Raw genomic sequence first — 27308 nt, 5'->3', positions numbered from 1 at the left:
CCCCCTTTCCCCCCCCGCTGCCCCCGCCCTACCCCACCGGCTCTTCCTTCCGCCCCCGGATTACCAGCCGGCAACCCGGGGCGGCATTCTCCCTTGGACGGGCGCTTCAGCACCACAGCTTGCGAACAGCTCCCGCTCTCATCTGGGTCGGGAAGCGTTGCCTTGCCTCTGGCTCTGTGAAGGAGGCGAAACGGGTGGGGTGGGGGAAGAGGAGAGGAGAGGAGGAGACCCCTCCCACGCGCCCGCACCCTCCTCCCGGGCAGCCCGAAGCCTCCCCTCCAGCACCCACGGTGCTGAGCTGTTAGAGCAGAGAGGCAGCGAGTTCTTTCTGGTCCTCGCCTATTTAGCATCCCAAGAAGAGGGATGGGAGGTGGCTGCCGGCTATTGTCAGATTAACAGCTGTTGCTGCTGACAACTCTCTTCGGGAGACATATATGGAATGGGACACTGATGACTAAGCATCATCGTCGTTTTCTTTTTAAGGGGGGGGGGGGACCCAGTCAAACGTGGTGCCTCCCATCCCATCTCTTTCCCTTTGGCGCTCCTCTTTTCCCCTTGATTCACAGCGACCCACCCCCGCCTTTGATGGAATTGCATTGGCCACAAACTAAGGGAACCTAGAGGAGGGGGCGGGAGGGCTTCCCCCTTCTCCAAGGCTTCGCCAGGACAGATCCGCGTCTTCTTCTCCCACCCAAGAGAGAGAGAGAGGGAGAGAAACTGCGTGGACATACCAAGCCAGCTCATCTTCTTGTGCAGAGCGGAACTTTCTTTTTAGCCATTGGATGTGAACGACAATTCGACAATGCCTGTCAGGAGGGGGCACGTTGCCCCCCAGAACACCTACTTGGATACAATCATCAGGAAATTTGAAGGACAAAGTGAGTAGCGCGTCTCTGTTGCCTTCCCTTCTCTGTGTTTGCTTTGCTTGAAGGTCAGAACTAGCAAGTGCGAGGAAGCTCCATCTTTTGCCTGCCGATATTGATGTGGAATGTGGGGCAGGCAGTAAGGGGGGGGGCTTAATGCCTGGGTATATTTCAGAGCATTCCTCATTCTAGTTTGGGTACTGCTGCTTAAAACTTCCAGGATATTAAGGTAGCCTGCTTCCCTGGTCATTGCCCAACTCGCACCTGTGTTGTGACAGATTGTTGCAAAGGGACTGCCTTGGGTTTTTATTGTAAACCTGGAATCAATCCCACTGGTTTTAAAAGCACAGACTTTGGGTAATGTATCCAATTAAACAAAAATAACAAAAATGGCTGTTATGTTAAAAATCTATCCCTGGGCAATTAGGCTTGTCTCCTGGCCTTTTGGTTGGTGGTGGAATGCTATTCAATAAATTTACCGGATCTTAGTTTTTTGGGGTGGGTGGGAAAGGTTGGCCATGTAACTCATGTTATCAGTATTTTCAGTATTTTCCTTTGATAATATTGCTGCTTGCTAGAAATAATCCCATAAATCAGAACTTTCCATTAAAACAACGGCACCGCTAAAGTTTTGCAGCTTGACACTACAGCAGAAAGTCCTGCCCCTTAGCCCAAACATCAGAACTGTCTAATTTCACAGAACACCACCACTATAAAGCCACAGGCAATCAGCCTGCCACTTGCGTGCATGCCTGCTTATGGCACATTTTTTGCACATTGTTGTACATACACAACTCCAAACTTTTTCTTTCTTTCTTTCTTTCTTTCTTTCTTTCTTTCTTTCTTTCTTTCTTTCTTTCTTTCTTTCTTTCTTTGGTATTGTGCACAATACAGTATCTGAATTTCCTGTATTCTGGCTGGATAAGTGCAGGATCAGCAGAAGGCTGCCTATATGTTGCCAGATCTGCAGTGCATGGGCGTACAGACTAAGCCTTGGGTTTTCCTACATACGTTAGTGGACTGTAGGATGTAGCAGCATAATTCTGTGGAGACTGGCCTGAGGAAATCTGTGTCTTCTATGTTAATTTCATTTGCTGTATTGGGCCTACCACGTAAAACCCAAATCTCCTAAAGAACCTATGCTGATGTCACAATGTGGTCCAAGAGCTCAAATCCCAGCATGGTTGCCAAAAGTCTCAGGTTCCCATCTCAAAAAAAAATCAGATTTGTAATAACCTAATTCACAGGGATATTGTGAGGCTAATAAAGATGCAAGCTACCAATACTGTATAAATGTTAAATGTAGTCCTATTATTTATCTGAACCACAGGGGTGTCTGCTGGCATCAGAATAAAGCCTAAGTTCAGTAGACCTATTGAAGTTAATGTACTTAAGTGAGTCACATCCATTAATTTCAATGGGCTTGCTCTGAGCAGGACTAACATTGGATACAGCCCAAAATATTTGTACACATCCTCAAGTGAAATAAATAGTGAAGTTGCCAGCTAGCGAAAGGGAGCTCTCTCTTTTTTAACCTGAACACAGTTAAACATGCGGAACACATGGCTACTGGAAGCCATGAAATGCCAGGGGGAAAGGAAAGGAAAAAGAATTAGATCAGCAATGGAAGCTGAATTTGTTGTTGGCTGCTTTTACGATACCCAGAAGGGTAATTTTCAGGTGCTTGTCGCCAATAACTAAGGGTAGATATCATCCTGCCCAACTTGTGACTTACAGGCTGCTTACACACCAGATGTATAAAGCAAATTTAAAGTGTATTGCTCCACACCCCAAGCCCTAAAGAGAAAAGATTCCCAGGAGCTGTTGTTTACTCTTCACAGAGCTACAGTTCCCATGATTCTTTGGGAGGGCTTAGATGTGGTTTAAATGTCATGTGTGTGCACAGCCCCAGGCACACCTGTGCTGTCTCTGTGTGTGCCAGACACATTTCAAGTCAATGGGAGTTTTCATTTGTCCACTGAGGTGAATCACAGCCTTACTCTACATTCATTTTTGTATAAGTTTCTAAGTTGATCAATACACATCAGTTTCCCTTAGGTGCTTTGCCTAGATGAATCCTGATGGCTTAAGAGAAAGTAGCTGCCCTTGTAAACAAATGAGAGAGTCTGAATGTTCTCTTTATGTATTGCTTATAACTCTGAGCCACTGAAGAAGACGCTTTGGGTTGAAGTGACTGGAAGTTGTTGAATAATATGATAAAGAGGTTACTGACTTGTTTGTGTGTCAAACAATGGTGCATGAGAAGCTGTACCCATCTGCTCTTGATATTGAGTTTAGAGCCATTAAATAAACTGTAAACAAAGAAAATGTATCTCATTTTGGAAGTTTATACACCTTTATTTGTTTTATTGGCACTAGTCTTTATGAGTGGGCTTTTATTTTATGTGCTGGTCACCAATTTATGACCGTTAGAGGTGGAACAAGATGTTTTTGTTGCAGGGTATGTAATGCCAAGGTAGTGTAGATGGAATAACTTTCTGGATAAGACAAAGGTCAGGCAGGCTCTGAAATCTAATTCAGAAAAAAAGACCTCATGATTTATTTTGGTGTTTTGATATTGCCCTGTAGCTCAGAAATCCATCTAGCCTGCCCCCTGAGGATCATCTGTTCAATGTTTCTCTTGAGGGCTCAGAGCAAATGATAGGCTTACCTTAAAGAATCTCCAGTCGAGCCATTTGCCATGAAGCAGAATCTCATAATATCCATGGAACCAAAATATATTGTTTAGTCTCTAATTAGTACCCCAGCAACCGCCACTCATCTTCAGGGCTTTACAACCTGGTGTCTATGTGTGAAGCTGTCTTGGAGATCTTTTAAGGCAGAGCAAAGTAGTTCCCTGGATGTGGAAGATGGGCTTCAAGGAGGAAAAGGCACCAATCCTGCAAAGTCTGTTTTGGCTTCTCTAGTCTTCCATTCATGACTCAAGGGCCACATTCACAAGAGTCACATAGCAGCAGTTGATATGTCTACAAGAGTGTAGACTCTACATCAAGGTTAGCGAAAGGTGTGCCTTCCAGAGGCTGTTGTACTAAAGTTCCCACCACAGAGAAGAGAGTGCTTCTATTCAGCCTTAAGATGACTGTTGTTCCATTTAATATTTAATTTGTACAAGCAACCCCCAATTTGCACACAACAGAGCCTACCCTGCCCCATTAAGCCCTGTTATGCCCCCTTTCCCTGCCACTTCCGGGTTCGTGGCTAATGCATGCACGCATGCTTGCAAATGCTTTGAATGCGCGCAAAATGGCCGTTGCCTGTACACTGTCTTTCCGCGTTACCATACTGAAGCCACCCTTTCTGGATCCCACTGTGTTGGATAATTTATAGCAAGTCTACAGCATTCGCTTTCTGAAGAGGATACCAGAACATGTGATGGCAGCTCAGTTTCAGAGTTTCTTGGACCGAACGGATTCTCTAGGCTCATTCCAGTCTAGGCCTGGCTTTAGACCCAAGACAACTTTTGCCATCCTGTTGAATGATCTGCTTCTTCTTTGGTGATCACTCGTAGCCGAGTAAGATTGTCTTCCATGAACACAGTTTCAACAGTGAGTCCATAACTGACTGTGAAGGCCAGTTCTGGATCCCCACGTCCTTCCACAGTGGGGACATAGGTTTCCAGGTGGGAGATGATCACGGTGAGGGTTTGCCAAGTGTGCCTTCCTCTTAGCACATTTCTCCCTTTTGTCCTGAGTTTGAGCGTCTTCAAAGCCTTTGGCAAAGGCTGTTCTCCAATTGGAGTGCTCACAGGCCAGTGTTTCCCAGTTGTCGGTGTTTATACTACATTTTTAAAAGATTTGCCTTGAGAGAGTCTTTAAACCTCTTTTGTTGACCACCAGCATTACGCTTTCCAGTTTTAAGTTTGGAATAGAGTACTAAACTAGTGTTGGTTCTGCTGCACCTCTCTGCAGCACCCGGTACCATTAGCCATGATATCTTTCTGCATGACCTGGACAGGATGGGAGGCACTTTTTATGTTGGTCTTAGTCTCTCCTGAATAGGAATTTCCATTAGTGAGTGTTGGGGACCCCTGCTCATTTATTTGCATTTGACCTATGATGACCTGGGGATTCCATCCTCCCTACTATTTTAACGTGTGCAGGGAATTGCTGAGAGAGGTTTCCAGGGATTTAAGTATGTGTTGTTATCAATATGCAGGTGACACAGAGCTCTACCTCTCACTCCCATTGGATTCCAAGGACGCTGTTGATGTTTTGAATCAGTGCCTGGAGGTGGTAATGGAATAGACGAGAGCCAAGAAATTGAAGCTTGCTCCAGACATGACAGTTGCTCCTGGACAGGAAAGGGGCCAATTCAAAGGACAGGTGTCACAGTCTGCTTTGTGTAGAGCAGCACTTCCTTTGGGGGGGGGGGGTTCATATTTGTAATCTAGGAAGAGCACTCCTGGGCCTGGGTTTGCTCCTGAATATTCAGCTGGTAGCTGTGGCAAGGGATGCTTTTGCCCAGCTAGTGTGCCCAGCTTGGCACACTGTTGTTTTTTAGTCATTTAGTCATGTCCGACTCTTCGTGACCCCCTGGACCAGAGCACGCCAGGCACTCCTGTCTTCCACTGCCTCCCGCAGTTTGGTCAAACTCATGCTGGTAGCTTCGAGAACACTGTCCAACCATCTCCTCCTCTGTCGTCCCCTTCTCCTTGTGCCCTCCATCTTTCCCAACATCAGGGTCTTTTCCAGGGAGTCTTCTCTTCTCATGAGGTGGCCAAAGTATTGGAGCCTCAGCTTCAGGATCTGTCCTTCCAGTGAGCACTCAGGGTTGATTTCCTTAAGAATGGATAGGTTTGATCTTCTTGCAGTCCATGGGACTCTCAAGAGTCTCCTCCAGCACCATAATTTACTAACTGTGATGGCCTGGGATTCCGAGTCTGAGAGTGAACCGGAGGAATCCCAGCCGGCACAGGAGTCCCCGCCTCCAGGGCCAGCTGAACTGGGGCAAGCCCTAGATTCTGAGGAGCCTGCACCTGTGCCAGATCCTCAGGAGCAGGCACCAGGTGAAACCATTCTGGCCCCAGAGGTGCTTGAGGACTCAGTGTCTACAGGTGAGCCTCCCCCGGGGCCCAGTAACCCTTCGGCCTCTCCTGAACTGCAGAGGCTTAGGGCAGAGAGGCGAAGGGAACTGGTTTCTCCCAGGAGGAGTGCTCGCCTTAAGGCCAGGAGAGGCGGGGCTCCTGGGGGCCGGGACCGCCCCTGGCCTTAGAAGAAGATAAAGATCAGTCAGCCCAGTCCCAGGTTGCGGGAGCAACATCGTTGTGAGTACTTGTTCTGACCTGGACCTAGATCTGCATTTCCAGTGTTCCTGTTCCTCGCCCGGCTCCCTGTTTCGGACTTTCTAGTGTTCCTGTTTCCTGCCCAGCTTCCTGCCTCTGATCTTCAAGTGTTCCTGACCCCGCCCGGCTCCCTGTTCCGGACCTCGCGTCTCATCTTGTGAACTTCTACCCGGCTAGTGACTTAGGACTGAACTTTGGCTACGGTATTAGTACCTTCCCCCCTGGGACCAGCACACTAACTACATAAATTCCTGATGTCTGACCTGACCATCCAGATCAGGTTCCTGCAATATACTGTAATGCTTTGAAAAGCCTCTGGAAATCTCAGTTGGCACAGTGAGGGTCTTGATGAGTTCTTGCCTGTCAGATCATATTGCACCCATTTGGACTGGTTGCATGTTTGTGGCTGTGCCAATATTATGAAACTCCTGGCCATTTGGCTCCACTTTTTCCTTACTTTCTCTGATCTACCCAAAAAAAGTCTAGCATGCACTTGACCTGCCAGGCTGATACGTGGTTTTTAATGGCTGTTTTTACCGGTAATGCCTGTCTCTCTGTTTCCGTTCCTAATTGTGCTGTTAATTTTTGTTTCATTTTATTGTTATAAATGTTTTGCGAGGTGCTGTGAATACGAAGGCAGGACATGATATAATGCGCCCCGCCCCAATAAATAAAGGAGCATTTGGGAGCATGCATTGCAGACGCTTTGCATTGCCTGTGGTTTCCAGTCCAGGACTTTTAATTCAATTTCTCTGTAAACAGAATTGTGCTGCCAACCTCAAAATCAACATCCCTTTGCCCCACCCACCCCTAAACACACAGACACACACACAGACACACACACACACACACAGCTGCCCACTCTCTTACCCACCCTGCTTTAAGCTCTAATTCACTGAAATATTGGTAGGCAACCTAATCCGCTCCTGGTGCCTTTGCCAAGATACGTGGAGCAGAGCCCAGCTGGCTTCTTAGCAGCAATGCATTTGGATGGGCAGAGGGATAACATTCTGCAATTGCCCTTTGAGAAAGGGGACTGGCTGCAAAATGAGTGTGCTCAAGCAAGCACAGCTGTGGCCATGCCCCAAAGGGAAGAGGGGCAGGAATACCCTCCTCTCAGCCTCTGGCAGGTTGCACTTCTGGATGCCAGGCTAAGCAAACGTGGCCATAACATTTGGCTGTGCTCTGCTTCAGCACAGAGCTTTCACCTGGACTCTCTCTAAGGTCCAATTTATCTGTAAAAGTTGCTTATTGACCCAACTGCATGCGGAAACAGGTTTCCGCAGGTTGTACAAGCGGTGCAAAAACCTTCTCTGGCACGGGGGGCAGAACCCATCCAGCAATGTGCACGATGCACACATAATCCCAAAGGAATCCCCATACTTTATTTCATTTTTCTTTTTAATTTGACATGCTCATACCTTGCCTTTTCCACAAAGTTCAAGGTGGCTTACCTAAGAGCACACCATAGCATCAAAGTAAACCATCAGTCACTGAGGTAAACATCACTAAGGGCTAGTCCACACTTGTCCCTTGTCTAGAAAGCATGGGTCCAAGCAGCTTTCACTTTGTTTCATGCATTATAGGCACAGATCCAAGTGGCTTTGCCTTTGCCCCAACGCCTTCCCCTGGAAAACCTGCTCTTTGTCACTAAATCGGAACAAACAGCAATCTACAGATAACCCGAGTGCCACTTGTTCCAATTCAGTGCTAAATATTGGATTTCCCCAGGGGGAAGTGGTGGGGCAAACAGGTGTAGATAAGCCCTAAAATAGCAAGGAACAACTATATCTAAAACAGTAAAGCTTGGGGGCCACTAATGAAAAGTCTCTGCGCCTAGTAGTTGACCACCATGAAGCAGAATCCGGAGAACATCCTCCTCAGCATGAGAGGGGGGAAAGTATTGGAAAAGGCAGCCTTTAAGGTCCTGTAGATCAGCATCTTATGCACTGGGTGCTGTTCTCCATACTCTAGAGGACATGGTAACCGAAGGGGGATATAGAGAAATTATATTATGTTGTAATACTATGTCCCTATATATAATCTTGTAAATAGGTGTATAAACATATATTCACTGAGTAATGATTCCCTCCAGTAAGTGATAACCTCTAAAACAGTGGAGGGGGACATTTGGTCCTCCAGATTTTGCTGGATTCCATCATCACTGATGTCACAAAGCAAGCCGGTTAGTAAATAACACAGTTCCAAGCTGGAGCTAACTCTTCATTAGCAAAACACGATCTGGACTAGGTTTCACCTGCCCTGTAGGTCTTGCTCCATGAAATCAGTTGCCGAGACCAAAAGTCCCTGCCTCCCCACAGCCGACTATGTATTCTCCTCTTCAGAGTTTCTTGCAAGCAATCAGAGACTGCGCCTGCGTGAAGCCTGCCACTGCTCCACCTGTTTCAGCTCTCTTCTGGTTCTGGGAGAGCAGGGGATCTTGTTGCAGCAGGAGGGGGAGACACCCATGACTTTTCACCAGCCTGACTCATCTCTGCCTCTTGTCCTCTCTCTGCCTGCTCACCTGCTTCAACTTCTGCCTCTGATTCTTGACTTCTCTCTGCCCCAGACTCTCCCAGCTCACTAAGCCCTGTTACCCCTTCAGCCTCTGACACCTCCTCTTCTCAGTCTGCTCCCTCTTCTTCCACTGACCACTCATCCTTGTCCCACCGCCAATCCCCAGGCTCTGAGCCTTCTTCCCTTGGGGGCTCCCCAGTTGGTTCCTCCCACCACTCCTCGGTCTATCCAGCCCATGACAGCTGACCATTGTCCATGCTGGAGAGCTACAGCTCCTCACCCCCTCCTCTAAATGCTGCAACCCTAAGCATACATAACAGCCATTAAATCCTTTGGAACTCTGAAGACTTGCTTCTCTGAGTCAACCTTGTTGGGGGGTTGGGACTGGGTAATGACCACCCAAATCGTGCTAATAATAAGCGTATGCCCAGTCTAAGTTTGAAATGATATTGGTGGGAAACCATGAGTTCACCTCAAGCCACCATCTGTCTTGCATGCATGCGCTTAGAAAGGTCTTTGTCTTTGGCAATGGCTCTGGAGTCACAGGCATCAGCTGGTAGGTTGTTGTGCTCAATCTGGGATCTGGCAACATCTGCTCTGAATTTGAGTTCACAATCACCAGGGCTCGCTCCCAGAAACACTCTGCAGTGCCAGCACTCAACACTTGAACGTGTGAAGTGTTCAGAAAGAGGAGAGTACCTCTCAGCAGTGGCAAGACTGCCTTTCCCGCAAGACTCAGTAGTCACGGTCAGCCTTCACACATCTGGGTGGAAAGGCTTCAAGGGTGTGACGTCCAAGAAGCATGAACACAGCACCTCTTAAATGCTGGTAGTTTACATGACTCTCTGGGTTGCAAGCCAGATGTGCTTAGGCACTTACTTTTGAGTTAAGGTGACCATTTAATGCAAAAGGGAAATACAGGGTCAAAACCCAACATAGGAGAAGACACATGTCTGCATATGAATGAATGAATGAACTTTATTACGGTCACAGACCAAAATAAAAAAAACTAAGAACAAACAAACAAAAGAGAAACATATAAATAAAATAGCAGTTAGGATTTTTTTAACTGATAAATGTTGGAGCAGATAAGGACAAAGAAACAAATATAGGATAAAACATCTGAATAAAATACAAGATTAAACACGGATAATGGATGGATAAAAACTGATAATTAAAACAGATAAGAACTAAAAACAAATAAAAACACGCAGTTAAAACAACTGTAAGAGCATAAGAACTAAAAGACTCACAGTTAAAACAACTATAAGAGGCTGCAGAGTTTTTAAATTTCTAAATTTGCATATGCAAATTTAGAAATACGTGTTATAACAGCTTTCCCCAACGTGAAACCTTCACAATTTTTTGGGGACTACAACTCCCATCATCCCTAACCAATGGCCATACCGGCTGGGGCTGATAGGGGTGGTAGGCTGGAAACCTCTGGAGGGGCACCAGGTTGTGGAAGGTTGTAACAAGTCTCACTGGACAGCTCAGACGGTAGAGTATGAGACTCTTAAGTTCAAGGTTGTGGGTTCAAGCCCCACGTTGGGCAAAAGATTCCTGCATTGCAGGGGGTTGGACTAGATTACCCTTGTGGTCCCTTCCAACTCTACATTTCTTGGTTCTTTATCTTTTAAACAGGACTTGGGGTGGGCAGGACAGCCCCTTCAAACAAAGGCATGTCCTTTGTAAAGTAGGGCACGCAGCCGCTCCATCTTGAGTTGTCCCATTAGCAGTGTCTGTATCGGAGTTTTGAGAAAGACAAATAACTCAGCTCCTAATGTTACGCAGAAGCAGAGTGCATAGGAGCTGGAAAGAATTGCACTGCGGATGGATAAATTCAGTACGTGTAATCAGAAATTAATTAAGGATTGTGCTAAGAGCCATCCTCCAAATGGCCTCTCGGTGCTGAATAATTTTCTACGGCTCCAGCCAAAGCAGATGCTGACATATAAGAGGCACTCAGGCATGGAAAGGGAAGATGGCTATTGTTAATGGTAAGCCATTAGCTTCCTATTTGTTACATTTATGGTGTCACACCCTTCCTCCAAGGAGCTCTGAGCATGGTTCATGGTTCTTCCCCTCTTCTGATTTTAAGCTTACAACAACCCTTGAGGTGGGTTAAGGCTGAGAGCTAGTGTAACTGGCCCAATACGCTTCATGGTCCAATACACTGCACCCAACACTTCTCCTGGTCCAATACACTGTTGAACTGCGCCATGCTGCTGGGCACACAACATTCATTTTGATTTTATGGCTGACAAAATCAGTTGTTGTTGTTGTTTAGTCGTGTCCGACTCTTTGTGACCCCATGGACCAGAGCACGCCAGGCACCTCTGTCTTCCAGTGCCTCCCACAGTTTGGTCAAATTATATGCCTGTTGTCTTTGTCCATGGAGTTTTCTTGGCAGGGATACTGGAGTGGCTTGCCGGTTCCTCCTCCAGGTGGATCACGTTTGGTCAAAACTCTCCACTATGACCTGCTCATCTTGGGTGCCCTGCACGGCATAGTTCATAGCTTCTCTGAGTTATTCAAGCCCCTTCGCCACGGCAAGGCAGTGATCCACGAAGGGGTCAAAATCAGTAGGGAGGCAAAAAAAAAAATTGTTTTGGTCCAGATGAGTATCCCAGCCTGAGAATTCGAGTCGTAGCCCCCCCCCCCCCCCCGTGGCTGTACAGGGTTTCCCCGCATCCCCACCCCCATCTTGATTTTATGTTGTTCATTTATTATTGCAACCATATCCCACCTATACTCCAAGGAGTCCCAGGTGGTACATTTAGACATTCCCATCACACTTTTATTACATCAGAAATCATGTTCAAAAACATCCAGCTTCTTTTAAGTAGAGAATAGGCCTTTGAATACCTATGGGGTTGGCCTGGTATAGGTGATTTGTTGCCATAGCAGCTAATGGTCAGAAATTTTGTTTGGAAGCAGTGCTGCCAGCATAACATACACAGCATTGTTATGTAGTGTAATGATTTGAAAATCCCTCTTGCGTGGAGCCAAAAACCAGTCATTAATTTGCTGCAAAAACTGGTGGAACCTATGAAATAGAAGGGGGGGGAGGTCATTCTGCTGTGACTTCAGAATGCCAGGACACCCACATTTGTGCATAAGTGAGTCTCTTTAGCATCCCTTTCCATAGGTCTCTTCTGTGTGTGTTTTTTTTAAGTTAGGGAAGACTTTAGCTAGCTGTTTGCTGCTTCAGCAGGGTCCTCCCATTGTACAAAGTACCCTTTCACCACCATTCCCGTCACTCGTGTGCTATAGTTTTATAAGCTGGGGGAAAGTGAAATGATGTGGCCACATGCTGCCTGGAGTCTTAATATTGTTATAGATGGGGAGGGGAAGGATTTTGATTATTTGGGATATGGATGAAACTACAAGCGGCAGAACTGTGCCAGACGAGGAATCCCTGTGCCAGACTGTTGTAGCTTTAATAAATATAGTCTATTCACCTATTTACACTTTCAGTCTGCTTGGAGGGAGTCCAGCATGGTCTTTTCAAGAAGGGCTTGTACCCAAAAGCAGTGTAGCCAGCCTTCAGCCTGCCTGCCCAAGATGGATGCCAGTCCTTCTTCTTCACAGAACATTCTGCTAAAGAACTCTCTTTCCCTGTCATCTCACACCCAACTACCCTGGCAACCTTCCAAACACCAGCCTCGGTTCACACATCAGGGCAAGGGGGGCGAGCGGGAGAGAACAGTTCTTTTGCATTGTCAGTGGATCTCAATGTATTGTTTCTTAATGGCCCTAGATTGGCCAGGTCCTTTTGCATAGGCTAGCTTTTCCCAGTAGTGATGTATGGAAGTGAGAGCTGGACCATAAAGAAGGCTGATCGCCGAAGAATTGATGCTTTTGAATTATGGTGCTGGAGGAGACTCTTGAGAGTCCCATGGACTGTAAGAATTTCAAACCTATCCATTCTTAAGGAAATCAGCCCTGAGTGCTCACTGGAAGGACAGATCCTGAAGCTGAGGCTCCAGTACTTTGGCCACCTCATGAGAAGAGAAGACTCCCTGGAAAAGACCCTGATGTTGGGAAAGATGGAGGGCCCAAGGAGAAGGGGACGACAGAGGACGAGATGGTTGGATAGTGTTCTCGGAGCTACCAGCATGAGTTTGACCAAACTGCGGGAACGCTGGAAGACAGGAGTGCCTGGCGTGCTCTCGTCCATGGGGTCACGAAGAGTCGGACACGACAAAATGACTAAACAACATCAAAGCTCAGGAATTCCTCTTCAGCTTGTATTTCTCCCATCACATCCCCAAATCCTACTATTTATTCATTTATAGGGGTAAGGGGAGCTCCCCCCTCCATCTATAACAATATGCTTTGTATGCACAAGTAGTTTTGCCTGTTTGTCCTGAATCTACGGCCATCCTGCTCCCTTGAGGTTCACGGAGAAAGCCCAAGTTCCAGGACTATAGGGAGAAGGAGGGAAAGTTCTTACTTTCCACTCCCCTCACACAATACAGTGGTACCTCGGGTTAAGAACTTAATTCGTTCTGGAGGTCCGTTCTTAACCTGAAACTGTTCTTAACCTGAAGCACTGCTTTAGCTAATGGGGCTTCCTGCTGCCGCGTGATTTCTGTTCTCATCCTGAAGCAAAGTTCTTAACCCGAGGTACTATTTCTGGGTTAGCAGAGTCTGTAACCTGAAGCGTCTGTAACCCGAGGTACCACTGTACAGAACTTTATAAGTCAGAGATTTGTAACCTTTTTGAGTCCACGGCTCCCTTGACCAACAACATTCTTTCTGTGGCACCCCTGTGAGGCTCAGGAGTCCAGTTATGTCACCCCTTGCCTGCAGAGCTGGCAGCCTCTCACCCTTTTTTGAACACCCTCAGCCTCCTCCCCTCTCCCCTCTCCTTGGGAGTCCTCCTGGCAGCTTCTGCTGCAACAAACAGCTGTGCAAGCCTTTGGGAGGCAGAGACGCTAGAGGCCATCAGAGGAGGGAGCAAAGGCAAGAGGGACAGAGGCCAGTGTTACCCACAGCTCCCCTGACCATCATTCAAGGGACCCCAGGGTGCCACAGCACACTGGTTGAGAACCACTGGTATAAGGTTCTCCATGTCCCCACCCCCTCTACCCAAACAATAGTTATCTTATTTTTTATTTTTAAAAAATCCAAAAAATATTTTTTAAAAATCCAAATGCTTACACCTTCCTTCACAGTGGTAAGGAAGGAAGCTCCTGCTGACCACTAGTTGCTCTTATCTGCGCCTTTCCCAACTTTCTCATGATTGAGACAGGGAGAGCAAAACTGAACATAATCTGTGTCAAAACAAAAAAAATTCCTTCCAGTAGCACCTTAAAGACCAACTAAGTTAGTTCTTGGTATGAGCTTTCGTGTGCATGCACACTTCTTCAGATACACTGAAGGAAGGATATTTTTTTGTTTTGACTATGGCAGACCAACACGGCTACCTATCTATAATCTGTGTCGATATTCTCCATCCTGGTGGTTGGGCGAATGGTACCATCCACAATATTGGCTTCCTTGCTGGTCTTGGCAGATGATTTACGAATAGCATTGATTGAAATAGCACTAGTTTCAGTACAGATCCTTGGAGACTCCGCTGCTTATTTGCCTCCATTGTATTCTTAAAATGTAAATGGACCCCTGACCATTAGGTCCAGTCGTGGCCGACTCTGGGGTTGCGGCGCTCATCTCGCTTTATTGGCCAAGGGAGCCGGCATGCAGCTTCCGGGTCATGTGGCCAGCATGACTAAGCCGCTTCTGGCGAACCAGAGCAGCGCACGGAAACGCCGTTTACCTTCCCGCTGGAGCGGTACCTATTTATCTACTTGCACTTTGACGTGCTTTCGAACTGCTAGGTTGGCAGGAGCAGGGACCGAGCAACGGGAGCTCACCCCGTCGCGGGGATTCGAACCGCTGACCTTCTGATCGGCAAGTCCTAGGCTCTGTGGTTTAACCCACAGCACCACCCACTTCCCTATGTATTCTTACATTTATCCTATTTCCTGTTCTTTAACCATTTCCTGATCCATAAGTGGACCTGTCTTCTTATTCCATGGCTGTTACTCAGGAGGACTTTGCCAAACGATTTTTGGAAGTTCGGGTTTACTGTTGCTTAATGCATCACCCTTCCCCACACGCTTATTGACATTCTCAAGGAACGACACAAGATTGGTGAAGCTTCCCTCTGGCGAACTCATTGATTCCTCCTTGGGCGAAGTTGTTCTTCTAAAATGCTAAACAATATTTTCCACCTCTTTACCCCCCAAACAGACATTGAGCTAGCTGACTGCCTTTTTTTTAAAAAGACTGGCGTTGTGTTGGCTTTCTTCCAACGCTCTAGAAAGGAAGGACAATCTTAGTGACATGATTCATATTTTTCTTAGGAGAGGAGCAATTTCACATTTTAGTTCTCTGATTACTGCTGCGTGTATATGCCGTCGGGAGCTGGTGATTTGTTTGTTTTAATTTGGCAGTTAGCCCTAGAACTTTATCTCCCATCGCCTCTTTTTGGTTCAGTTCTCTGAACACCCTTCTGGAAAAAGTGATTTAGAAATGGGAATCTGTCCAATATTTTTCACAGTAAAGATGGATGGGAACTTCTCTGCAATCGCTGTATCCTCCTTTCTTTGTCTGGTGCTCTGACACATTCTCTGTCTTCTTATGTAATGAAATAGCTACTTATTCTTCATCTTAATTTTTTACGAATCAAAGAACATATTGCTAAAGGCCAACAATAAACAATTATTTCAATATATCAGAAACAGGCTTCTTTCCACTTGCCGAAACACCTCATATATGTTTTGCAAACTTCTTTTAGTCCTTCTTGCCCATTTTTAAGGGTATCTCCCTTTCAACTTCACTTTAACCCGGAGCTTTCCAAACTGTGTGTCACGGCACATTAGCGTGTCGGCTGCCATGTGTCAATGTGTTGCACAAATGCTCCCCGCACTTTTAAAGGAGGTTAGTTTAACCTCCGGTTTGCTACTAAAACTGAATTACTGTGTCACGAAATGATGCATGTCTAAAAAGTGTGTCACCAGCACGAAAAGTTTGGGAAGCCCTGCTTTTAACCACTGCTGCTGCTGCAAGAAGGGAGAAAATTCACAGGCTGAAACAGGGAGCAAGGGAAGACTTGCAAGATCCACCCAGGGGCAGATCTACTATGAAATGAATAAAGCTTAAGCTTCAGGGCTTCAGAGGTTCCCTAGAAGTGACTTCATTCCACATTGCTTAAAATATTTGGGTCTAGGACACCCAATTTGAGTCACATGAGGCAAAATTTATTAATTTTTTGTTGGATATATTTCAACAATCCCAAAGTTTGAGAGTCAGCAGTGCAGATGAAGAAGAAGAGGAGGAGTTTGGATTTGATATCCCGCCTTTCACTCCCTTTAAGGAGTCTTAAAGCGGCTAACATTCTCCTTTCCCTTCCTCCCCCACAACAAACACTCTGTGAGGTGAGTGGGGCTGAGAGACTTCAGAGAAGTGTAACTAGCCCAAGGTCACCCAGCAGCTGCATGTGGAGGAGCAGAGACGCGAACCCGGTTCCCCAGATTACAAGACTACCGCTCTTAACCGCTACACCACACTGGCTCTCATGCTGTAAAGGCTGAGTGTTGCAGCAGTGGCAGAGCTACTTGCTCCAGCACCCATGCGGGGGTGTGACTGGTGCATGTCCTAGGGGGCATGCCACCCACAGGGGGCATGGTGCATGTCGCAGGGGGTACAGCGGGCAGCTCGTGTCCCAAGGGGGTGGCCACAATGTAACCCCTCTGGATGGCACCCAGGGCGGACCGCTCTCCCCGTCGCCACCTTCACCCGCCAGTGTGTTGCAGTATGTTGGCTGCTCTGCTTTGGCTAATGTCAAACTCCCCCCCCCCCCCTTTATCAGAGATTAGGACCCTAGGGGAATAACAGTGAGCTCACGAAAGTACTTAAGTGGATACCCAAAAACTCAAACTTGCGTAAAATTTGTAGTGATCTGTCATGGAACAACCCCATTGATAACAGCCTCATTGCTGGCTGTGAAGAGGCCCCCAAAACAGTTCTAGCTTCAGGGGGCCCCAAATCAGAGCTTGGAAGGATCTGCAGGAGGCAGCTTCAAGCAGCAGGACTGGGAGCAAGAAGAAGTTTCCATCAAATGCAAACTGCTTCCTCCTCCTTTAGCAAGATGCATCCCTCCCTCCCGTCAGCTGATGGGCATTTGCGAGTGCACCTGGTTCCAGTAAAAGAGCAACTGGGAGTGCCTGTTAAACTCCTGTGAAATATACTCAGAGTCTAGAGTGGATTTCATGCTCTTTATTCAGCTCATTGTGGTGAGGAGGAATGGAAGTTCCCCCAAAATATCTGCTTTATATACATTATTTACACAATGGGCTGCACGTGATTGGCTAATTCCGGAATTCTCCTGTAGGCCAACCAGATTGTGGATTCACTTCCATCTGGAGCTGGACTGGGTGGCTCCTGCAGACCAATCATACTGCTGCATTGTTCTAGGACCAATCAGACTGCTGCATTCTGAATCCTATTGTTCTAGGACCAATCAGACTGCTGCATTTTGGATCCTATTCAACTCAGTACATATCCTGGTAATTCCTTACCTGCTCCACATCTGACATCATGTATGACGTCAGGTGGGTGGGAAGGACTTCCCCAAAACAGCCTGGGGAAGCCTGTGGGGTACACATGTACCCCTGCAAAAGCTGATCCCTTCATTCTTTAGAAGCTAGGATTCTTATTTTTGTGACCTAGAAATCTGATGTGACCTAAGTAACAATCTATTGGTGTATGTGCTGCATTTCATAGCACTGTGGTCACTGTTCTGATTTGGTTTGGCAACACTGACATGTCCCACCAGGCTTAGGGCATCGTTTAGGATTAAGTCTAGGGTTGCCTCTCCTCTGGCTAGTTCCATGACCTAATAATCTAAAGCAAAGACATTGATTGTACCTAAAATAAAATGTTGCCTCTTTGTTGAGACCTGGCTGTGCCTTAAAAGCAAAATGAACAAGAAACAGAAGAGCAGCTTTTCCTGTAAAGATCAAAATGATGAGGTTATTCGAAGGAGATGATGAAAAGCACATGGTCACAGTGGAAGGCTAAATTTCACTTCAGCAATGCAAACGTTAAAAACTATTTCTTTTCCCAGTTCCCAAGGCAAGGCTGTTTCTTAAAACAATATTAAGAGATCTAGCCTTTTGGGTGTTCTTTCATTTATTTGAAGTCTTTTGTCAGCTGCTGCAGCAGAGCTACCCTTGCTTAGCCTGAAATAATTGTCTTTGGTTTCAATGCTTAGGGAAGTTTTTAATGTATGATGTTTTATCGTGTTTTAATATTCTGTTGGGAGCCGCCCAGAGTCGCTGGGGAAACCCAGCCAGATGCACGGGAAATACATACATACATACATACATACATACATACATACATACCTTGGCCCACTGCAGATTGGTGGTACCAGACAGTCACATGTTTACTTCACTTGACATCTCCTTAGGTAATGGTAAAGGGACCCCTGACCATTAGGTCCAGTTGTGGCCGACTCTGGGGTGCAGTGCTCATCTCGCTTTACTGACCGAGGCAGCCAGCGTACAGCTTCCGGGTCATGTGGCCAGCATGACTAAGCCGATTCTGGCAAACCAGAGCAGCGCACGGAAATGCCGTTTACCTTCCCGCTGAAGTGGTACCTATTTATCTACTTGCACTTTGACGTGTTTCCGAACTGCTAGGTTGGCAGGAGCTGGGACCGAGCAACGGGAGCTCACCCCGTCACGGGGATTTGAACCACCGACCTTCTGATTGGCAAGTCCTAGGCTCTGTGGTTTAACCCACAGCGCCACCCACATCCCTGACATCTCCTTAGCTGATCCTTATGAATAATTGTCCATGAGGATAACAGAGCCCATTGCTACAACACTTGGGCTGCACACACACCAGGCATTTAAAGCAAACAGGCACCCCTAGAATCCTGGGAACTGTAGCTCTGATGGGGTGAACTACAATTCCCACAATTCTTTGGGCTGGTGGATGTGCCTCTCCTTTGTCACCGTTCCTGGTTTCTTTCTACATCTCAAGATCACCTTCAGAGTGTTTGCTCAGGGGCGCTAAAAACATTCTCATTTTGACAGATGCTTAGAGAGTTGTGATAGTTTTAATCTGCTTCAGCTTTTTAACTTTTCGTATGATTTATTCTCGTATGTGGTAAATTGTGCTTGGCTTTCTTGTTTTATATTTTCATACAGCGCTTTGATCTGTGTGTGCCTGTCAAGTGGGGTATAAATTTGTGAAGTAAATAAATATGCCATGTCTCCGGTATTAAATTGCTTATTAGGCAATTATCACCCACGGGAAATCTGTGGAGTTTACATTATGTTATGCTATACCTAAGTTCAGTGGCGTAGCGTGGGGGGTGCAGGGGGGGTCGGCCGCACCGGGCGCAACATCTGGGGTTAGGGCAAATCCATAGGTTAGGGGGCGCAAATCCACGGGTTAGGGGGTGCAAATTACTTGCCTTGCCCCGGGTGCTGACAACCCACGCTACGCCACTGCCTAAGTTACCTGTACCAAGGTATGTGGGTGTCTATGTACCCCTATTCCCTGCAGAAAGAGATATTCCGCTCATGTGTCCCTGGCTTCTCTCCACATGGCGTTGGTCATCTGCAAGCTTCTTCTCAGCTGTGATAGTCCAGTTGGTAGAGCACCCTTGTAAAAATGAGAGTCCTTGTGAGTTAAAAGCTAGATGCAGGCGTTGATTTGATGCTGAGCTGATTTGTTACATGGTATGCCATTGCCTCACTAAAAGGATTGGCATCTTATTTTACGGGACACGGGTGGTGCTGTGGTCTAAACCACAGAGCCTAGGGCTTGCCGATCAGAAGGTCGGCAGTTCGAATCCCCGCGAAGGGCGAGCTCCCATTGTTTGGTCCCAGCTCCTGACAACCTAGCAACGTCAAAAGTGCACGTAGATAAATAGGTACTGCTCCGGCGTGAAGGTAAATGGCGTTTCCGTGCGCTGCTCTGGGTCGCCAGAAGCGGCTTAGTCATGCTGGCCACATGACCCAGAAAAACAAACGCCGGCTCCCTCGGCCTATAGAGCGAGGTGAGCGCGCAACCCCAGAGTCATCTGCGACTGGACCTAACGGTCAGGGGAACCTTTACCTTTACTTTATGCCATTGCATCACTAAAAGGATTCACATCTTCTTTAGAAATACATCTTATTTAGAAAGAAAGCCATATACCACATGCCATTTTGAATTTATTTTTTTGGAGTACTCCCTACCATTGCAACCAAAACAACACTAAACAAACACATAAAAACCTTTAACATGTGAGGAACACTCCCACCCCCATCACATGCATCTACCACCAGAGCAGGTACAGTGGTGCCTCGCAAGACAAAATTAATCTGTTCCGCGAGTCTCTTCGTCTTGCGGTTTTTTCGTCTTGCAAAGCACGGCTATTAGTGGCTTAGCGGCTATAAGCGGCTTAGTGGCTATTAACGGCTTAGCGGCTTTAAGAAAAAGGAAACAAACTCGCAAGAACTCACAAGACGTTTCGTCTTGCGAAGCAAGCCCATAGGGAAATTCGTCTTGCGGAACGACTCAAAAAACGGAAAACCCTTTCGTCTAGCGAGTTTTTCGTCTTGCGAGGCATTCGTCTTGCGGGGCACCACTGTAGTTCTGAGTAATACAATGAGAAGTTGGGCACAGGAAAGAGATGGCTGGTACTTATTGCTACCATTCTTGCCTTAGGTTCAGAAAATCACGAGGAAACCTGACTGTCTAACAACATGGGTCAAGCTCTACATAATCTGCTTCCTGTATGCAACTTGCCTCTCTGTTGTCTGTCATAGAATCATAGAGTTGGAAGGGACCAGAGAATCATAGAGTTGGAAGGGAATCACCACCTGAGGCCCTTCTTTACGTGCCTCTCTGTGTGTCTCCTCCATTACAGTCTCAGAGGGTGACAACATGAGAACAGGCCTTTTCTGAGGTGGCTCCCAATTTCTGGACTGCTCTCCAGAGGGAGACTCGCCTGAACCACTAATATATATCTTTAGGCACCAGACAAAAAGCTTTCCTCTATAACTAGGCCTTGGACACTTAATTAACTCTGGCCTTTTAGGTGCGATGTTTTTAATGTATTTATTTGCCCCTTCATTTTATTTTATATATATGGGGTTTTTGGTTTTTGTTTGTTTGCATGTGTCGCTTTGTGTTGTCCTGGGCAAGAGAAAGTGACCGATAAATGTAATACAGTGGTGCCTCGCAAGACGAAATTAATTCGTTCCGCAAGTCTCTTCGTCTTGCGGTTTTTTCGTCTTGCGATGCACGGTTTCCCATAGGAATGCATTGAAAATCAATTAATGCGTTCCTAGGGAAACCGCCTTCAGACCAGGTCCGGGGACAGACTGTCCCCGGACCTCTTCTGAAGGCTGGGGGGGGGGGGACAAGGGCTTTTCTTCCCACCCCCAGCATTTTAAAAAACCCTGGGACAGCGGAGGACTTCTCCGCTGTCCGGGCGATCTTAAAATGCTGGCGGGCGGCATTTTAAAATCGCCCCGGGACAGCGGAGGACTTCTCCGCTGTCCGGGGCGATTTAAAAGCCCCTGGGAAGGCAGGCAGGGGGGACAAAGACTTTCGCCCCCCGCCCGCCTTCAGAAGGTGTTCCCGCCCCCCCCCCCGGCCGGCTTCGCAGCAGCGCTACGAAGCCCGGCGGCTGGGGCAGGTGTTCCCGCCCCCCGCCCGGCTTCGCAGCAGCGCTACGAAGCCCGGTGGCTAGGGCAAGTGTTCCCGCCCCCCCCACCCCGCTTCGGAGCAGCGTTCCGAAGCGGGGTGGCTGGGGCAGGTGTTCCCGCCCCCCGCCCGGCTTCGCAGCAGCGCTACGAAGCCCGGTGGCTGGGGCAAGTGTTCCCGCCCCCCCACCCCGCTTCGGAGCAGCGTTCCGAAGCGGGGTGGCTGGGGCAGGTGTTCCCGCCCCCGCCCGGCTTCGCAGCAGCGCTACGAAGCCCGGTGGCTGGGGCAAGTGTTCCCGCCCCCCCACCCCGCTTCGGAGCAGCGTTCCGAAGCGGGGTGGCTGGGGCAGGTGTTCCCGCCCCCCCGCCCGGCTTCGCAGCAGCGCTACGAAGCCCGGCGGCTGGGGCAGGTGTTCCCGCCCCCCCACCCCGCTTCGGAGCAGCGTTCCGAAGCGGGGTGGCTGGGGCAGGTGTTCCCGCCCCCCGCCCTGCTTCGCAGCAGCGCTACGAAGCCCGGCGGCTGGGGCAGTTGTTCCCGCCCCCCCACCCTGCTTCAGAGCAGCGTTCCGAAGCGGGGTGGCTGGGGCAGGTGTTCCCGCCCCCCGCCCGGCTTCGCAGCAGCGCTACGAAGCCCGGCGGCTGGGGCAGGTGTTCCCGCCCCCCCCACCCCGCTTCGGAGCAGCGTTCCGAAGCGGGGTGGCTGGGGCAGGTGTTCCCGCCCCCCGCCCGGCTTCGCAGCAGCGCTACGAAGCCCGGCGGCTGGGGCAGGTGTTCCCGCCCCCCCCCCACCCCGCTTCGGAGCACCGGGAGAAGCGATCTCCCCGCAGCCCCTTGCTTCAAAAGAGGTCCTGGGGCAGACCTCTTTTGAAGCAAGGGGCGGTGGGGAGAAGCGATCTCCCCGCCGCCCCTTGCTTCAAAAGAGAAGACCCGCTGTCCCCGGGGCAAGCTTCGTTTTGCGAAGCAAGCCCATAGGGAAATTCGTCTTGCAAGGCAACTCGAAAACGAAAAAACCTTTCGTTTTGCGAGTTTTTCGTCTCGCGAGGCGTTCGTCTTGCGGGGTACCACTGTAAATACTTAAGAAAATAAAAGAGAAACTTCCATGCTCTGAATTGGCACCAGCAGCATCTAGATCCATCTTTTGCATTGCCCAGTCGATGGCTTCATGGTAACTGAAATATACTCAGAGTCCTGGAGTGATTTCATGCTCTTTATTGCAGCTTGTAAAACAGTGATTGTATTGCCCCCCCCCCCCAACCCTCATAATGTAATGTAATAATGTAAATATACATTATTTACACAATGAGTCCCATCTGATTGGCTGATTCTGCTTCCCTCCTGGAGCCTGATTGGTCTTCTCCTGCAAGCCAATCAGTTGTTGCATTCTATGATCCTACCAGCCTAATAGGCTGATTAACTTCCTCCTGGAGCCTGATTGGTCTTTTCCTGCAAGCCAATCAGTTGTTGCATTCTAGGATCCTACTTGCCTATTGTTCTAGGACCCAAGCTTAGTACATAACAGTAACCCTTGGCATGTCTCTCTTATTTCTACCCCAAGACCGCAAGTTCCTTATTGCCAATGCTCAGATGGAGAACTGTGCCATCATTTACTGCAATGATGGTTTCTGCGAGATGTTTGGCTACTCCCGGGTGGAGGTGATGCAGCGCCCCTGCACCTGCGACTTCCTCACCGGGCCGGACACAACGCACAACTCCATTGCGCAGCTGGGGCAGGCATTGCTGGGAACCGATGAGTGTAAGCTGGAGATCCTCTACTACAGGAAAGACAGTAAGCAACTATTTTATTTATGCATTTATTTGCCAGCCAAGTGGCTGGACCTACTTCTTCTGCCTTGTGACCCCAAGTCATCTGATTCTACTAAAGTCAGATTTAAAGGTTGCTTCTCCCGACATCACTGTGTGTTCTTCACCTGGCATGTGTAACAGAGACTTGGTTGGATGAAGCAGATGGGTCTCCACCCCTATCCTTCTGCCCGGACACTGAGGTCCAGCACTGAGGGCCTTCTGGCGGTTCCCTCCCTGCAAGAAGCGAGATTACAGGGAACCAGGCAGAGGGCCTTCTCAGTAGTGGCACCCGCCCTGTGGAATGCCCTGCCATCAGATGTCAAGGAAATAAACCACTATCTGACTTTTAGAAAACAACTGAAGGCAACCCTGTTTAGGGAAGTTTTTAATGTTTGATTGTGTTTTTAAGATTCTATTGGGAGCTGCCCAGGGTGGCTGGGGAAACCCAGCCAGATGGGCGGGATATAAATAATAAATTATTTTTATTATATCATTATTATCTGCTTTCTACTGTGGCAAGCAATATGGATTCCTTCTGGCATGATTTCCTGCCATCAAACAAGGTGACACCTCCGCATGCCTGTCCAATGACCCCAGGCAGATGATGGATTGTTGCATTTCCTCAGAGATAGAAGTTCTGCTGTACAAAGGACAATGGGATGAACTAATGTGTGGATAGGCAAAAAGTGAGGAGGAAGTCAGAATTTCAGGTTCCTAATACCTTGCTGGTATAGTGGGTCCTACTCTATGCCAAAAGGGACGCGGGTGGCGCTGTGGGTTAAACCACAGAACCTAGGACTTGCTGATCAGAAGGTCAGCGGTTCGAATCCCCGCGATGGGGTGAGCTCTCGTTGTTTGGTCCCTGCTCCTGCCAACCTAGCAGTTCGAAAGCACGTCAAAGTGCAAGTAGATAAATAGGTACCGCTCCAGTGGGAAGGTAAACGGCATTTCCATGCACTGCTCTGGTTTGCCAGAAGTGGCTTAGTCATACTGGCCACATGACCCGGAAGCTGCACGCTGGCTCCCTTGGCCAATAAAGCGAGATGAGCGCCGCAACCCCAGAGTCAGCCATGACTGGACCTAACGGTCAGGGGTCCCTTTACTTTTACTCTATGCCAAAGGGCAGTTTGTTGCAGTCAGATACTATGAATTAACTGTGCACAGTTCCTTAGGTGCAATCTGGTCTCCAGACTCCCATCTCTTTCTCCCTTTATCAACTAGGAGAAATCCTGTGCAGGCTTATGCTAGGAACCCTGTGAGGGAACTGTATGTAAACCCTTGTAAATAAGGGCTGGCAGAACAACCATCTTGAACAGGAGTGCTGGCATCAGTATGGAGCCCACAAAAGCCCATTTCTCTGTCTTCATCTCATAGAATTTTAGAGCTGGAAGGCATCACGAGGGCCCAACCTCCTTCAATGCAGGAATCTGTTTAGGGAAGTTTTTAATATTTAATGCTGTATTGTTTTTAACACTCGATTGGGAGCCACCCAGAGTGGCTGGGGAAACTCAGCCAGATGGGCGGGGTAATAATAATAATAATAATAATAATAATAATAATAATAATAATAATATGTTGTTTTGTTGTTGTTGTTGTTGTTGTTGTTGTTGTTGTCATTATTATTATCTTTTGCCAATGAGAGTGGAAAGTTTCTCATGACAAGAAGGCAGAAACTGTGCAACTGAAAGTGGGATGATCCCTCTGAGATGATTTAATGATTTACGAATCCAACCCATCTGCAGGATCTACAACGATGAAACTACAACTTATTTTTTTTATTTAAAAAAAAATTCCACAAAAGAAAGATTTTGGGGTGCCCTTTGCAGAAGGGAAATTCGTTTTTAAATTTTACTTGGTATGGATTTTACTTTAAAAAACAAACAAACAGGAAAAAGAGGGTAGAACTCTTTTGCTCTCTGTTAGGCATAATTCTGCAAACGTACCTCCGGAATGATTGATCTGTGCACCCCATCCTCTCTCTCTCAAAAAAATTTTTTTTAATTGGCTCCAAGAAAATTGGAAGTGGGGGCTTTTGTGGTAATAGCAACAGGAGGAAGGTATGGAGCTGGTTTTGACCTATAAAGCCTTAAATGGCTCAGGATGGCAATACCTCAAGGAGCGCCTCTTCCCATATGAACCTACCCGGACCCTGAGATCATATTCTGATGCCCTCCTTTGTGTGCCTCCTCCTCGAAAGGTCCGGAGGGTGGCAACACGAGAACGGGGCCTTCTCTGCAGTGGCTCCCCATCTGTGAAATGCTCTCCCCAGGAAAGTTCGCCTGGCGCCTTCATTGTATATCTTTAGGTGCCAGGCTGAAATGTTTCTTTTTAGCCAGGCCTTTGGTTGATCTTATTGACATCCAGCACCCTTTTAGAACCTGGTTCTTTGGGGGGGGGTGTTATTGGGTTATTGCTTTTGGTTTGATTTTATATGTTGTGGTCTTGTTTGTCAACCGCCCTGAGACCTCCGTGTATAGGGCGGTGTATAAATTCTAATAATAATAATAATAATAATAATAATAATAATAATAATAATAATTGTTATGTACTGAAGTTCTCACCCTGGGCCATCGGGAGGATACTGTAGATAGTTTTCACTCAGGTTCACATATGCAAATAAGGAATTGAAAGTGACATTCAGTGATTGGATAGTTACAGAAAGTTGTTACTATTGCGTTGTAGTGGAGCTCTAGATAAGCAGGCTGGCTGAACCCTTCAGTTCAGTTCTGTTCCGGCCTGTGAATAAACAAGAGCTGTTTGAAGAATTGCTGTGTCGTCTGATATGTTCACCCACAATATAATAATAATAATAATAATAATAATAATAATAATAATAATAATAATAATAATAATGGAGCTAGTGGAGGATGAGCCTCAGCAGAGAACACAAAAGGAAAAGCCTGGGTAGCCTGATCCGCCTCCTTTCTTGTATGTTTGTGTGGCTGCTCGTCTTCCTTCCTGGCTTGGAAGGATGAAAGACAGACCCATATCCTTGCCTCTTGCCCACCTAAGCACCTGAGATCTGCACATGGTCAAAAGTGCACTTGTGATGTAGGAACTAACCAATGGGGATGATGCCCGCTTGGACACCCACCCCGCAAAGGCACCAGGACCCCCTGGCAGAGCCATCGAAAGGGGAATAAGCAACATCTTGATTAGACTGCACTGCCATAGACACAATATAAGACACAGTATGGCGTTTAAACCCCCCCCCCCCAAATGTGGAAGGACTTTGATTTAACTGACTGCCATCGTGGCCTTAGGCACTGCCAGCAGTGACACAATACTCCTGTTTTCTTTCTGTATGTTGCATTTGGGTACAGTGAATTAATGGTGAACTTTCCCCTTGAGTATGGCCCAAGTATTCAGACTCTGAACTCCTGCTTCTGAGCAGCCCTGAGTTGCGAACCTTGCAAATAAGGCAGTTCAGTTACCAACACTTTCTGCAGAGCCTGACTTCAACCATCAGGGTTCAGAAGACAACCCAGGAAGCGCTGTTCATATTCCGTTCAAATGTGGAGCAGGTGGCTGTCAGACGCCTTCCATCTGCTTCCTTAAGGCTGTCTATCCTGCACAAATCATCACTAGGCTAGCCCGCCACGTTTGCGCATGTAAATGGGACTGCAGCAGTGGAAGATAGCACAGAGAAAGTAGCACAGAGAAAAAGAAAGGAGGAGGAGGTATGCTAGGTCAAACAGTGTCAAATCCAGTCATACCCACCAAAAGAATCCGGGGATCAGAGGATGTAGCTGCAATGTTTTTTTAAAAAAAATATGCTTCCTATCAGGGGAGTCACTGACAGTTAAGGCATGTATGCCTCTTCTTTTATGGATTTGCTGAACACAGGCAGGTGAGATTCTCCCCTCCCAGGTACGGTGCAGCAGACTCTTCCCAGATCCGATGCTGGCCTGCTTTTCTTTGAGATGCTTCCGGCTGCGAAAGAGGAGCAACAGGTTCATCATTCAAATCGCGAAGCTCTCTCTCCTTCCTCTTTTTCTTTGCCAGACCAGAGGAGGCCTTCATGTCTATTTTTAAAACCCTTGCTCTGCTAGCATGCGGAATATAATTGTCTCCGCTCGACCCTCTGCCTGTGATTGCCCG

General features: G+C 47.6%; 1 protein-coding gene across 2 annotated transcripts in view; it reads left to right on the top strand.

Moving 5' to 3' along the window:
* The first annotated feature begins 259 nt into the window (after window positions 1-259).
* Window positions 260-27308, top strand: part of KCNH6 (potassium voltage-gated channel subfamily H member 6) — a 132506-nt gene continuing 105457 nt past the window's right edge. The window contains exons 1-2 of one of the 2 annotated variants that reach the window (XM_028703316.2): window positions 260-878; window positions 22960-23190. In XM_028703316.2, coding sequence (XP_028559149.2) covers window positions 803-878; window positions 22960-23190 — 307 coding nt within the window. In that variant the 5' untranslated portion in view covers window positions 260-802. The remainder of the gene's footprint in view (window positions 879-22959; window positions 23191-27308) is intronic. The other variant, XM_028703318.2, reaches the window with a different exon arrangement.

This window comes from Podarcis muralis, chromosome 13, assembly GCF_964188315.1.
Source record: "Podarcis muralis chromosome 13, rPodMur119.hap1.1, whole genome shotgun sequence".
Classification (NCBI taxonomy): domain Eukaryota; kingdom Metazoa; phylum Chordata; class Lepidosauria; order Squamata; family Lacertidae; genus Podarcis; species Podarcis muralis.
The sequence above is the reverse complement of the archived record's forward strand: the minus strand, read 5'-3'. Positions and strand labels throughout refer to the sequence as shown.